Consider the following 13188-nt stretch of genomic DNA (forward strand, 5'->3'; position numbering starts at 1 on the left):
CTGTGCTCTTTCCCAGTGTACAGGCCCACCCATGCCAGCCTGTCCACGAAAGCGTCTAATGGTGCACCCAACTGAATGCTGAGCGTCCGTCTGCATTCACAGGAAGAGAGGGGAATATTAAATTAGAAGGAGCCAGATGATACAAGATTGGTAGAGCCCAAGGTGGGGGAAAATGCTTTTAAGACTGAAACTAAACAATATTTCTTGGAACTAATATCCAACTAAGAAATAAGGTGACATTTCCACAGATGACAAACTCAGGGGGAAATGTTACTAGATAAAAATTTTGTCAAACACAAGGTCTCCTTTCTGAGAAGGTAAGGATGCCTATGAATGCTCTACAAGATTTTGGAATGAAAAACCAAAAATCCAAGTTCAGGATCTACACAGATTCTCTGACGAGTGTTTGGGGTCCCAATTATTAACTATGTGGCCACACTGAGTGCCATTTCTCACCACAGATATTACTGGCAGAGGTGAATGAATCAGTCCTGGGTGTTTCAAGTTCATTCCAACAGGAGCATTCAGTGATTGGGGACAAAGTCAGTCAAAGCTTTTATTAAGGGTATTGCTTAACGGTCTTGGCAGAAGTAAAATTTTCAATATGGGATTATTTTTACCTAGTGTTATATTTATAAAGAAATAAGTAATCTTAAGTCTAAACTATGGATTTGGCCCTAATTCTAAAACCACACTATCTCAGTGTCCCAGAAAACTCAAAGCCTGCTCCACAACTCATGAGAGCCCAGGCTGATGCATCTTTTATGCAGGCCTCATTCTAAGAGCACAAATGATGGAATCACACATTCATTAATTTCAAGCCCAATTACCCAGCAACCTAGTAATGGAGGAGCAAGCTGCCCTCCAGCAAAGCATCCTAGACCACAAAGATACTGAACAATAACGTGACCCAGAGCCATCCTTCTGGCCGTGGCCATGGCACTTCATCATGGTCTGAGCTGAGAAGACGCTGCTTGGCAGGCTTTACAACCAGGAGCATGAAGTCTTGCCCTGAAGCTTGGCCCTGGAGATGTCCAAGTCCCCCAGGTTCAGGGGAGAAGGTCATCTTGCAATTAGACAGCAAGAACACAGAGCCCTGAGCAGTCACCTTCTCCTCTGATTTGAGGGCTGGTTTCGTGGGCTGAGCCTGCGGGACTTTGAAACCAAGAATCTCCAGCATGTTCTCAGCTGCGTTGCGTTTGGCCACCTTCTTATTGGTGCCTGTTCCCTCCGCGGTATGGTTTCCCACCTTCACCTGAATAAAGAAGGCAGAACTCATATCAGTGCTTAAACCTTCAGAGTAAAGACCTGTCAGGAAATGATGTGCTGGCCAAAGAATCCAGCAAAGGTCAGAAGCCAGACGGCTTACCAGTGGTACCTGGGAGCTGGCTTGCACCAGCCTATGAGAGCAGACTGATAAATATACAGGAATTGGGAGAGCTTGTTGTTAAAGGCAGCCATTATCAAACAGCGTATTATATATGCTTATAGTTAAATAAATTATTTTAACAAATAGGCAATGAATACTTAAGACTCATCACTTCCTAATTTGACATTTTACAGTTACCTACACTTTTGAAGTTCTTTACATCTGTTGTATTTGAATATTTTTACTGATTTTGAGAGAGAGAAAGGAGAGGGGGAGAGAGAGAGATCGACGTGAGAGAGAAACATCGACTGGCTGCCTCCTATACACCTCCTACTGGGGATCGAGCCTGAAACGCAGGCATGTGCCCTGACCAGGAATCAAACCAGCAACTTTTTGGTGCACAGGATGACACCCAACCAACTGAGCCACACCGGCCAGGGCACATCTGTTGTATTTGTATGGTGGAAATATTATATAATTGTGCGCTGCTGCTCATCTCTTCGGGACTCCATAACCAGGTGTGGAAACAGCCATGACTGGGGTTTTACACCACCAAAATCTGCAAATACTACAAAGCAAGAAAGAACTAAGTTGTTTTGTTAAATGTTTATTCTAGACTTGAGTGACAGAGAAAAGGTTAATAATGCAGATTAAGTTTCAAAGCATGTCAAGTCTCAGCCATGACATTGTAACTAGTACAAAACACTTAAAATTCTTCCAGTCTGGGAAAATTATTATCTGACTGAGCAAAGAAGTCACTCATATTGTTTACAAATAAGAGAAGTTTCAACATGTCTTTATTGTTTCACTTTCATCTCACTGTTAATGTGAACAAAAATACCAACCAATACTCATGCTAGAACTACTCATTTGTCAGTGACATGAGCAGCCTGGAAAATACAAGCATTAATCTATAGTCTGATTTTATAACACTACTGTTACTGACAGTCTAACTGAAGTTAACAATGCATAAAATTTACAATAGAGTATTATACATTTGTAATATATTACTTGTAAATTGTGTGCTGCACATCCTTTCTTATCAGTGAAATTTATAAAACATTTATGTATGTATATACAGGGTTGGGCAAAAGTAGGTTTACAGTTGTTCATGTGGAAAATAGTACAATAAATAATACAAGAATAAACTGTTTTGTGTACTCACAACTGCAAACCTATTTTCCATATGAACTGTAAACTACTTTTGCCCCACCCTGTATGTGTGTAGGTCCACACACACGTACCCCCTCCACCACACTCACTACCTTTGCCTAAAAGCCAGTTGTTAAACATATTCCAGGACAACCACAACCTACAATCCCCTTCCAAGCTGGTCTGACCTAAACCAAAAGCCCCATGTCACAAAACAGAGGAGTCAAGAAAGCCTTCCCTGGCCTGTGAAGATGGGCCTGGGGTTGAATCCCAAATAGCCATCTACCAGCCATTTAACCTTGCTGATCCTCTCAGCAAGCTGGTTTTCTCTTCTAGAAAAAATTGATCATTACTCTTCTTGCTTTCTGACTGGGTAGGTGAAAAACATCAGGCTAAGTGACAATGCTTTAAGTTGTAAATTGCTACACAAGAGCTAAGTATCCTGCCCGGCCGAGCATGGCTCAGCAGATGAGAATCGATCTAGGATCCAGGGGATCATGGGTTCAATTCCTGGTCAGGGCACATGCCCGGGTTGTGGGCTCAATCCCCAACCAGGGGCGTGCAGGAGGCAGCCGATCAATAACGACTCTCTCATCACTGATGTTTCAATTCTCTCTCTTCCTCTCCCTTCCTCTCTCTGAAACCAATAGAGATAAATTAAAAAATAAAAATAAAAAAAAAGTTAAGTATCCTGATTTTCACAGAAAACGCTATTAAATGTAAATCACAAATTAAGCTGCCTAAGTAAATATCTGCTTAATAAGCTAAGTACAAGAAGAAACCCTCTGTACTAATCTGAAGTGCTAATTATAACTGCAATATAAGGAAAAGCAACCTGGACTCCAGACTCTACAGAAGGATTAGGAAGAGCCAGGAAGAGAACATTTGATTTAACTTATAAAATTTGTCTTCTGAAAAGAATATAAACCTTCAGGTAGATGTAATGAAGAAAAAAATACACCCACAATCCTACTACCCCAGTGCTCTTCTAACCTGGTGCATTATGTCCAAGCTCCTACCTGCTGACAGCAGCACCTGTGGTATATGGAGAAATGCTTTAAGGCACCAAATTACTGCAAGCAACATGGTCTTAATATGGATAATGTTGACGGCAGGGAGTGGCCCACTGGACCTGGGATCTCCTCAGGCTCTGAGACAGGAGGAGGTCAGAGAAGTGCCCTCCACAAGCCACACTGACCCACCTGCATCACAAACTCCCTGCGGCGCGGGAGGCCTCGCTCTGTGAGGAGTATGTACTCCGGCTCCTTCTCCTTTTTCGCCTGCTGGATCTGGGCCAGTCTGCTAATTGGGTTCATCAGCTGGCCATGTTCTGGGCTGCTCTGTACCTGAGGAACAATTATTGCAGAAACCGTGTGCCATGTTAGTCACAGAAAGGACCTTGCCAATTCAGAGATCAGGACATGACAAAAGTTACTTTTATATTGATCTAATGGCTCAGAATTAATCTGCTATTTTTAAAATATTTTTAAATTGAAAGATGTTTAATGTTTTTCTGATTGTTCTAAAGTGGTTTTAAGGTTTTCTCAGCAAACCAACATCAGCATTTCACTGAGTAGGCAAGCATCATTGTAATGTCTGCTTTTTGACAATTTCAATAAGTTAGAAAGAATGAAAAGGTAGAAAAAAATAACACTATTCCAACAATTTCCCAAAACTCTGTATTATAAGATGGGCTCCCAGCTTTCTTAACAATGACTCAAAATCCAGAAACCATTAAAAGTATACTAAAAAAAAAAACAAAAAAATTCAAGCTGATGCCACATAGAAAGAACCTAAGAACCCCACAGTGGACATCTTCAGCGCCAAAGAGTCCTCACCCACTATGACAGGGAGTGACTTCCAGGATATACTAAGCAAAAAAAGGAAACTGCAAAACTATGCTAACTTTTCTATGTATAGTATGCTAATCTGTGTGTAAGAAAAATTTGGATCTTCATACAGCATGAAACTATAATGACAACCTTAACTGACATTCATCAGCATCCCGACATGGAATCCTGTCCCTTCTTTGGAGGTGAGGAGGGGGAAGCAGTATAATTTTTACTAGATCCATTGGCATGACTCAAAACTCCAAAACAAGGTGTATAGTGAGATGTCTCGCTCCTACACCTGCCCTTGGCCAGCCTGCCTCCCATGAATCTCCTTCATGATGGAACACTGCAGCAGTCCACTAGAGGAAGCTCGGTTCACCGCTCTCCCCACGGGTAGGCACTGACTGACTGCCACTGTGATCACAGGGCTGCGAGGACAACCACATCCAACAGACATGTGTGTGCCTGCAGGTACCTCCGCTAAACCTGGCTGTGTCCTTACCTGCCTAACCTGGGACTCCCAGGAGAACTACACAAGGTGTCCCCGGTAAAGGGTTCCCTGGGCCTGGCATGTGCATGTTAGCTCCCTCTCCCCCTTCCACTAGGGTCAGCAGCCAGCCTTCTCAGCTCCCCAACTGTCTGCGGGCAATGAAACCACCCTCTTCATTCATAAAAGCACTTACCCTAACTATGGGTTTTGTTTTCTTTTTGATTCGGGGCTTCACCCGCTCAACTGCAGGCAGGGGTGGTAACTTCTTCAGCTCCTCAAGAATAGCTATAGCAGCATTTTTTTTTGAAATCTTCTTGCTCTTCCCTTCACCTTCCCCGACAAACTCCCCAACCGACACCTTGGTCACAAAGCTCTTCATGTGGGGTGGGCCAGTCTCCCGGGCAACCTGTTTCAGAGGGAAAGACTGAGTGAAAGTGTGACAGACACTTATTACAAGCTGTAGGGCACACTGGTCAGCATGCTACTTTACACGAGACACAGATAAAGGGAAATTAAGGACAAAATCCATTAAGTGAAGGGAGTATAAATGTTGGTAAAAGGAAACAGTGAACATGCTGAATACTTTTTTTCCCTTTTTCTTATTTTTCAAATATGTTAATGCCCTGAGGTCTGATGAGTCCAAAACAGTGAGGCATAGAAAAGGGAAACATTTTCTATTACCACCCTCCCATAAGAATGGCTCACATCTCCTCAGGGTCACAGAATGTCCTGAGTTTAGGGTGATCCACCACAAACAGCATTAAAGGAAGCTGGCGCAGCAAAGCCTAGAAATAACTCAGAGTTCAAGTTTAATATTTGCTGAGCCTCCAGCCAGGATTGACCGTATTAACTACTGGCTGCTATGCAGCTGTAAGAAGGATGAGAAAATCTCTGCTGAGAGATATTAAAATCTAATGGCTCAGTGAGTAAAAAAAGCAAACTACAGAAGAGTTTATGTGGTCCCCTAACTTCTGTTGTTAAAAAAAAGGGGGTTACATATACACATGTATGTACAGACATATGTGTTTATATGGTGACTTTTTTAATAAATAAACACACAAAAACCCATAAAAAAAACAGGAAGGCTAAAGCAAAATGCAATGGAATTACTTCCCTACAGCAGGTGGGAAGGACTGAGGGAGAGAGAGGACAAGGTGACACTTCTGAATGTGTCTTTTTGCCCAGTTTTGACTTCTGGAACCATTTAGTGTTTTAAATATTAAAAATATAAAAATAAGTAAACAAAGAAAAAAACAGTAAAAGGGAATATGAACAGAAACCTAACTGCATATTAAAGTGATTACATGCTTACACAGAAGGAAAATAAAAATCAAATCCTACCTTCATCAGCCCAGATACCCATGGAAAGAAAGAACTAAGAAAACCTACACTACCAGATTTCAAGACTTCCTATAAAGTTACAGCACCCACGGCATCATATTGTTGAAGGACAAACCGATCAATGAAACAGACAGAATGCAGAAACAGGTCTATACATATACATATAGTCACTTGATTTTTGGCAAACACACCAAAGCAAATCCAAAGTCGTCTTTAAAAACATGGTATTGAAGCAACTAGATTTCCACATGAGAAAAAAGTGAACCATAATCTCAAACTCAACCAACAAACATTAACTAGTGCTAGAACACAGACCTAAACATGAAAGTTAAAACTGTACAGCTCTCTGCCCTGACCAGTGTGGCTCAGTGCTTAGAGTGTCAGACCGAGTACCAAAGGGCCGTGGGTTTGGTTCCTGGTCAAGGGACGTACCTGGGCTGCAGGTTCAATCCCTGGCCTAGGTTCAGGTCCAGGCGTGAGTGCGGGAGGCCACCAATTGATGTGTCTTTCTCACATCAATGTTTCTCTCCCCTACCCCCCCAATGCCTCTCTGCCTCCCTTCCACTTTCTCTAAAAAAAACTATGCAGCTTTCAGAAAACATGAGAATTCATGACCATAAAGTTAGCAAAGAGTTCTAGAACACAAAAACCACCAACCATAAAGAAAATAAAATCTCAAAATTAAAAACTGTTCATTAAAAAACATTTAAAAAGTGAAAAGGGGGACCTACCAAATGACAGTGAATATTTGCAATATATATATCTGACAAAGGATTGATATTCAGAATATTTAAAGAACTCCTACAAGTTAATAATAAAAAGACAAACTACTCAATTAAAGAAATGCTTGAAAGGGTACTTCACCAAGTAAGAACTCTAAATGGCCAATAAGCATATAGTAGAGTGTTCACCATCAGTGCTGTGCTGAGACAGGAACGAGAGGCACCTCAACAGAGGCCTTGATGGCTCTACACAGGAAGAGGTGTGCTGGGAAGGGCCCAGCTTGCATAGTCCCTGCAGACTGATTTTAGAGAGCTCCCCCAGGTTGCCTCCGCCACCACACTTTCCCCACCAAAACCCTAGATTACGAAATGCTCCCTCCCTGAACAGTGCTCTCCACGTCCTCAGAACAGCCACCCTGATGGCTCACATCAAATTCACAGCTCCAAACTGGTCCCTCAGCAACCATTTTCACTGTCTATTCACATCATGATCCCACCAATCTACACTTGGAGTTTGACCTAGAATGTATTTACTGTGATAAAGTCACAACTGCCTCTTAGTGATTTTCTAACTAAAATTATGTATTTTATCAAAAAATCAAGGTGTATATGTTTTCTGAGGAACTGTATGCATGGCTTGTCTTCTACCAAACACCTAACAAAGCTTCCTATGTGACAGGCTTCACTATCAAAAACTTAGCTAAGAAAAACTACTCTGTTCATTTAGTAACTATTGGCTGAGTATATATGCCAGGTAATCTTCTTAGTGCAAGAGGACAGAACTGTTAGGGAAAGTGGAAGCCTCTGTCAACCTAATAGAAGTTAATATGAACCTCTGATATATGAGTTATTTAATATAAATACATCAACAAACTCAATGCCACAAACTGTAATATTTTAAATTACTTTAAAAGATATTCACCACCACAGGGCACTCCCATAATTTCTCCTGTGACTACTTGACAACTCCTGGCTATAGTTACATGTCCCTGCACACATGTTGGAAAGCCAAATCTGAAACCTAAACAGAAGCGGAAGTAGGACAAAAGCAATCTGGTCCCCAAATCCCACAGAGCCAAACCTAAAATGGCAATCCCTCACAAAGGTTCCAGAAAGCTTTGTGACTCTCAGGCAGGGCAACTAGTATGAGCAAGTGACAAGCTTCACGGGGATCCAGGGCCCTGGCCCAAGCAGTCATTTCTGTAACCCTGAGGTGACCCAGGAAGCCAGACATCTCTGACTCTCACAATCTTGGTACCACTCCCACCAATCTTCACAAATCCATTCTCATGCCACTCTAGTCCCTCAGGAGGCAGAGAGGAGGAACATTTCTTCCTTTTCCTGCAATAGGTGCCCAGGGATATCTTGGGGCTTTGGGGTGAAGCTCCCACCTAGTTCCCACCCAACAACTAGTCTTGTCACTCTGTATGTCCCCTGTCTCAGTGCCTCCCCAATCCCTATTTCCAACCCCCAACAGAGGGAGAAAAGCTGGAAGGAATGAGGGCCAGGTAAGAAGATACCAGCCCTAGATCCACCTGGTGCTCTGCACTCTAGAAAGGGAACAATATAAACCTGGTCCTGACCTCCAGGGTGGGGCAGGAATGGGTGTTGGGGAAAGGAGGCTGGCCCTGTGATTCAAGCGCAACTCCCCACCCCTACCTGTGCCCCATGGCAGGCAAGTAAGCACTGCCAAGCTTTAGGTCAGAAATCATCATCCATCAGCTGATGAATTAAGGACTGAACTCAGGAGCCAGTTTAGGGTGCTAGCACATAATATAAGATGGTATATACTTTGTGAAAAGTCAGGCACAAATTTGGGGGGTCACCTGTAACTGCAAAAATGCTACAAAAGCAGCTTATGAACCGCTTTAAATTGTTTTAAGCAGATGCCCCACTGTGAATTACATGTGCCTAAAATAATAATGTGTGAGTTTAAAGCTCTTTGGAAGGCTAAATATATCTTCTGTACAAGTTTGAAAGAACAAAAAATTGATAAAGAAATCTGCATTGTGTATTAAAACATAACCTTGTATAACCAAACATGGAAATCAAAAGAAAATAGTCTGACACATGGCAAGTTCTAAGGAAAACGTTTAAAAAATTCTCCCTTATCTGCTTAGTCTATTTGGACTCACTGTGTCTTTGAAGGAAACACATACTAAATCTAACTTATTGTCCATTTTCAACTAAGTCATTAGTTATTGTTCTTAGACCATAAAGTCTGTAACAAGTTATTATGACAAAACCTATGTCCTTTTAAAAATTACTGACAAGATTTTTAGGGACCACTTAAGATTCTTAACATTTGGGATAACAGATGCTTTTGACAGTCTTATGAAAATAATGGACACTCTCTAGAAGAATACACATGTGACCATAAATACAATGTTCCTCAACCTATTTTAGGTTTATAGACCTACTGAGGCCATCCACGGACCATCTAGAGATCCAGGGCTGCCCCTAACAACTCCTAGAAGAAGAGAATACTGCGTTTTGCTAAACATACAGTTTGAATCTTAAATTTCAAGGTTCACATATATGTGATTATTATTCCAATGTTATTTAGGAGAAATATAAATCTAACAATGAATTCCAACAGAATTTTATAATAGAGTCCTACATGTAAAATAAACTTACCTCAAAATTCACAGGCAAGTTCCGTTTAAGTGCAATCTCAAACACTTGACTTATTTCAGACTTATTGAGATTTTCTTCTTCTGATTCTCTTCCATTCACCTAAAAGAAAAATAATTATTTAATAGTTAATTCTTATTAAAACCACCAATATCCCAGCTGTGACAAACCTTAAAAACACTGAATCTTGGCTTTATGGATTGAGCGTCAAACCAGTGAACAAGGCCACACGCGTACCATGTGTCAGTGAATTTAAAAGGTTAAAAAAAAAAAAAGTGCTCTATCAAACTTGGGTAAGATTGCACCTCATAAATCCACCATAGACAATGCACACGTAACGGACCTTTGGGTATGAATGAGCCTAATCATGGCGCAGCGAGATGCCATGGCTGCTCAGGAAAGTGACTTCCAAAGCCCTCCTCAAGAACTGACAAAATACAGACAAATCTGTGTGGGACATGGCAAGTTCAAATATAAGTCTCTCTACCTAAGTATGTAGGTTTCTTATCTGGACATGAAATCCCTGGAAACCACTTTTTTCAAAAGGATGCAGTGGAACTGCTATAAGATTGCCAAGCATATCACACTTACTGCTGCTGACAAAAATGCAAGGTGCAAACTAATAAAGTCTTCTGAACAAAGGCTGAGATATCTTTGTAACGAGGTTCACTTACAGTCCTCCAGCCAGGGCTGGGCCTAAAGAGCAACAGAGACCTCTGTGCATGCTGATAACATGATTCTATATTAGCATTCTATAGCATGCTGCCGTGATAACAGAAGAAACTAGATAAGCTCAGTAATAGTAATGTGCCCCAAAAACATGGCAAGCAAGCTGTGCTTTTCCTCATATTATTAGGGCTCTGTAGTCATAAAATTGTAAAATCCTACTTCCAAGATCAGAACTATCTGATAGAACCTGTGGCTGAAACTGCTGAATAGGCAAGGTGTACAGGACTATCCAGGATTTCCTTACATTTTATAAGGAATATCCTACACCTACACTGGATCATTATTTTAAGATGAAATTAAAACTCAACGTTTTTAAAAAAAAGAATACAATCATGAATATAATCCTGTACAAATTCGTTTATCCCAGGCACTATTTATAATTCCTTCCCTCCCTTCTAATGTTCTTTCCAATCTGGTTTCATGTCACTCTCTGTCTGATCAAAACTATTTGAATAGTATTTCTTCTGGTGGCTTATTAAGCTAAACACTTCTATTCTTGTTGTTTGAATCCTAAGGAGAAAGAAGGCCTGCCATTTAATGAGTAAATCCTTAAAGCCAGAAATCTTCAAGCAAGGTACCTTATAAGGCGTAGGTTTCACAGAGGTTTGGTTTGACATTTATTTGTTAAAATGATTTTAAACTAAAAAATAGCAATACTACTACTATATTTTAAAGTTAGGAATGTTCAACAAATGGTGCTGGGAAAACCAGATACACTAAAAAAAAATGAAGTTGGATCCTTACCTTACACCATATACAAAAATTAACTCAAGAAGGAATAAAGACCTAACCATAAGGGCAAAAATTATAAAACTCTTAGAAGAAAATATCGGGGAAAGCTTCATGACACTGGGTTTGGATGTAACACCAAAAGCATGGGCAACAAAAGAAAAAATTGGACTTCATAAAAGTTAAACACTTTTGTGCATCAAAGGACACTATCAACAGAATAAAGAAAACCTACAGAATGGTAGAAAATACATCTGATAAAGAATTAATATCCAGAACACGAAAAGAACTCCTATAAAACTCAACAACAACAAACAACCCAACTCAAAAATAGGAAAAGGATTTGAATACACGTCTCTAAAGGAGATAAAATGGCCAAAAAGCATGTGAAATGATGCTCAACATCAACTAGGGGAATGCAAATCAAAACCACAATGAGATACCACTTTACTCCCATAAGAATGGCCACAGAAAATAGTAAGTGTTGACAAGGATGGGGAGAAATTGGAACCCTTGTATGTTGCTGGTGAGAATGTAAAATGGTTGCAGCCCCTGTGGAAAAGTTCGGTAGTTTCTCAAAAAGTTAATATAGATTTCCAATATGAGCCAGCAATTCCAATTCTAGATATATACTCGGAAGAATTTAAAGTAGGGACTCAAACAGATACTTGTACACCCATGCTCATAGAAACGTTATTCACGATCGCTAAAAGGTGAAAACCCACACACCCATCAATAGATAAATGGATAAGCAAAATGTGGAATATTCATACAATGTAATATTACTCAGCCTTAAAAAGGAATGAAATTTTTAAACATGCTACAACATGGATGAACCTTGAGAACATTATGATAAATGAAATAAGCCAAACACAAGAGACAAATATCTACTTAGATGACGTATCTAAAATAGGCAAGTGCATAGAGATAGAAGTATAATAGAGGTTATCAGGGGATGGGAAAGAGACGGGGAGTTACTGTTTAATGGGTACAGAGTTTCTGTTTAATGGGTACAGGGATGATGAAGAGGTTCTGAAAATGACTAGTGGTGATAGTTACACAACACTGAGAATATATTTAATGCCAAAATAGTTAAAATGGTAACCTTTATATGTTATGTATATTTCATCTTAATGTTTTTTAAAGCAACAAAAAAGTATGTGTTTCACACCAAGTATTAACACAAAGAAGACTATCAACACATTAACTTATGCTAATTTAACCCACTTTTGCGCACAACAAAAGTTTTTGACAGTTATTTGAAGAGTATCCAGAAATTTTTTAAATAAATGAGCTTTAAAAAAATGGTCCATTCTCATGCTAAGTAACTGTATCAATGAGAATGTTCTCCTTATGTGTAACCAGAACAAAAGTGGAAATAAACTAGGAGATGAGGCTGATATAAAAGACATCAATGCCATGCAGGGACCCCAATTTTCAATTTTTGTTCATTATAATAGTCCAATTAGTTTTAACTTTTATTTTTAATTATGACCTATTTTAAACATACAAAAAAGTACAAATAATGTAACAGGCAACTGTGCTGGATTTAACAAATGTCAACATTGTGTACTATTGACATTAAACTTTTTTCCTTTTTAAGGAACACAACGAAGCCCTTCTCATTCTCCTCTCCATGGCAGAGTTAAGCACTATTCTAAAATGAGACTGTCTTTCCCACCATGTGGTGTTTTTTTTAATGGACAAAAACAATAAATCTGTGGTGTGAAAAAAAATCATATAAATTATTTTAACTGTCTTAATAAATACTATAAAATTCAAACTTTTAAGTTTACACTAATGAAATGTTACTTTTCTATTTTATATATTGAGGTTCCACATAAGTCTGATAGAAAACAATGGTCTACTGCTAAATCTAAACTCCAAGCCAGTGGCTCTCAACCATAGCAGCATTAGAATCACTTGGGAGCTTTACAAAGATAGCTGTCGGAGCCCCGCTCCAAACAAGTGAATAAAAATTTTTGCAGGAAGGGCTTGAATATCCATTTTACTTACAGTATTTGTTTTGTTTTTAAGTCCCCAGGTGATTTTACTAGCAACCAGAGTTGAGAATCACTGCTCTAAGCCATTGCTTCCAAAGGTATTTCAATAGGGACAAAGCAGCCAGTAAAATAAAAATGCAAAAGAGGAAACAAAGATATACATTTATTTGGAAGTGAGATTATGTTG

General features: G+C 39.7%; 1 protein-coding gene across 9 annotated transcripts in view; it reads right to left on the reverse strand.

The window, feature by feature from the left end:
• The window catches only part of STAU1 (staufen double-stranded RNA binding protein 1), a 50761-nt gene that overhangs the window by 4680 nt on the left and 32893 nt on the right, over positions 1–13188 (reverse strand). For 7 of the 9 annotated variants that reach the window (XM_087819157.1, XM_087819156.1, XM_087819154.1 and 4 more), the window contains 4 exons: positions 9544–9642; positions 5037–5267; positions 3724–3867; positions 1109–1255 (listed from right to left, as the gene is read on the reverse strand). In XM_087819157.1, coding sequence (XP_087675283.1) covers positions 1109–1255; positions 3724–3867; positions 5037–5267; positions 9544–9642 — 621 coding nt within the window. The remainder of the gene's footprint in view (positions 1–1108; positions 1256–3723; positions 3868–5036; positions 5268–9543; positions 9643–13188) is intronic. The other 2 variants (XM_087819153.1, XM_087819155.1) reach the window with 1 other exon arrangement.

The sequence above is a fragment of the Miniopterus natalensis genome, chromosome 7, assembly GCF_054644295.1.
Source record: "Miniopterus natalensis isolate mMinNat1 chromosome 7, mMinNat1.hap1, whole genome shotgun sequence".
NCBI classification, from domain to species: Eukaryota; Metazoa; Chordata; class Mammalia; order Chiroptera; family Miniopteridae; genus Miniopterus; species Miniopterus natalensis.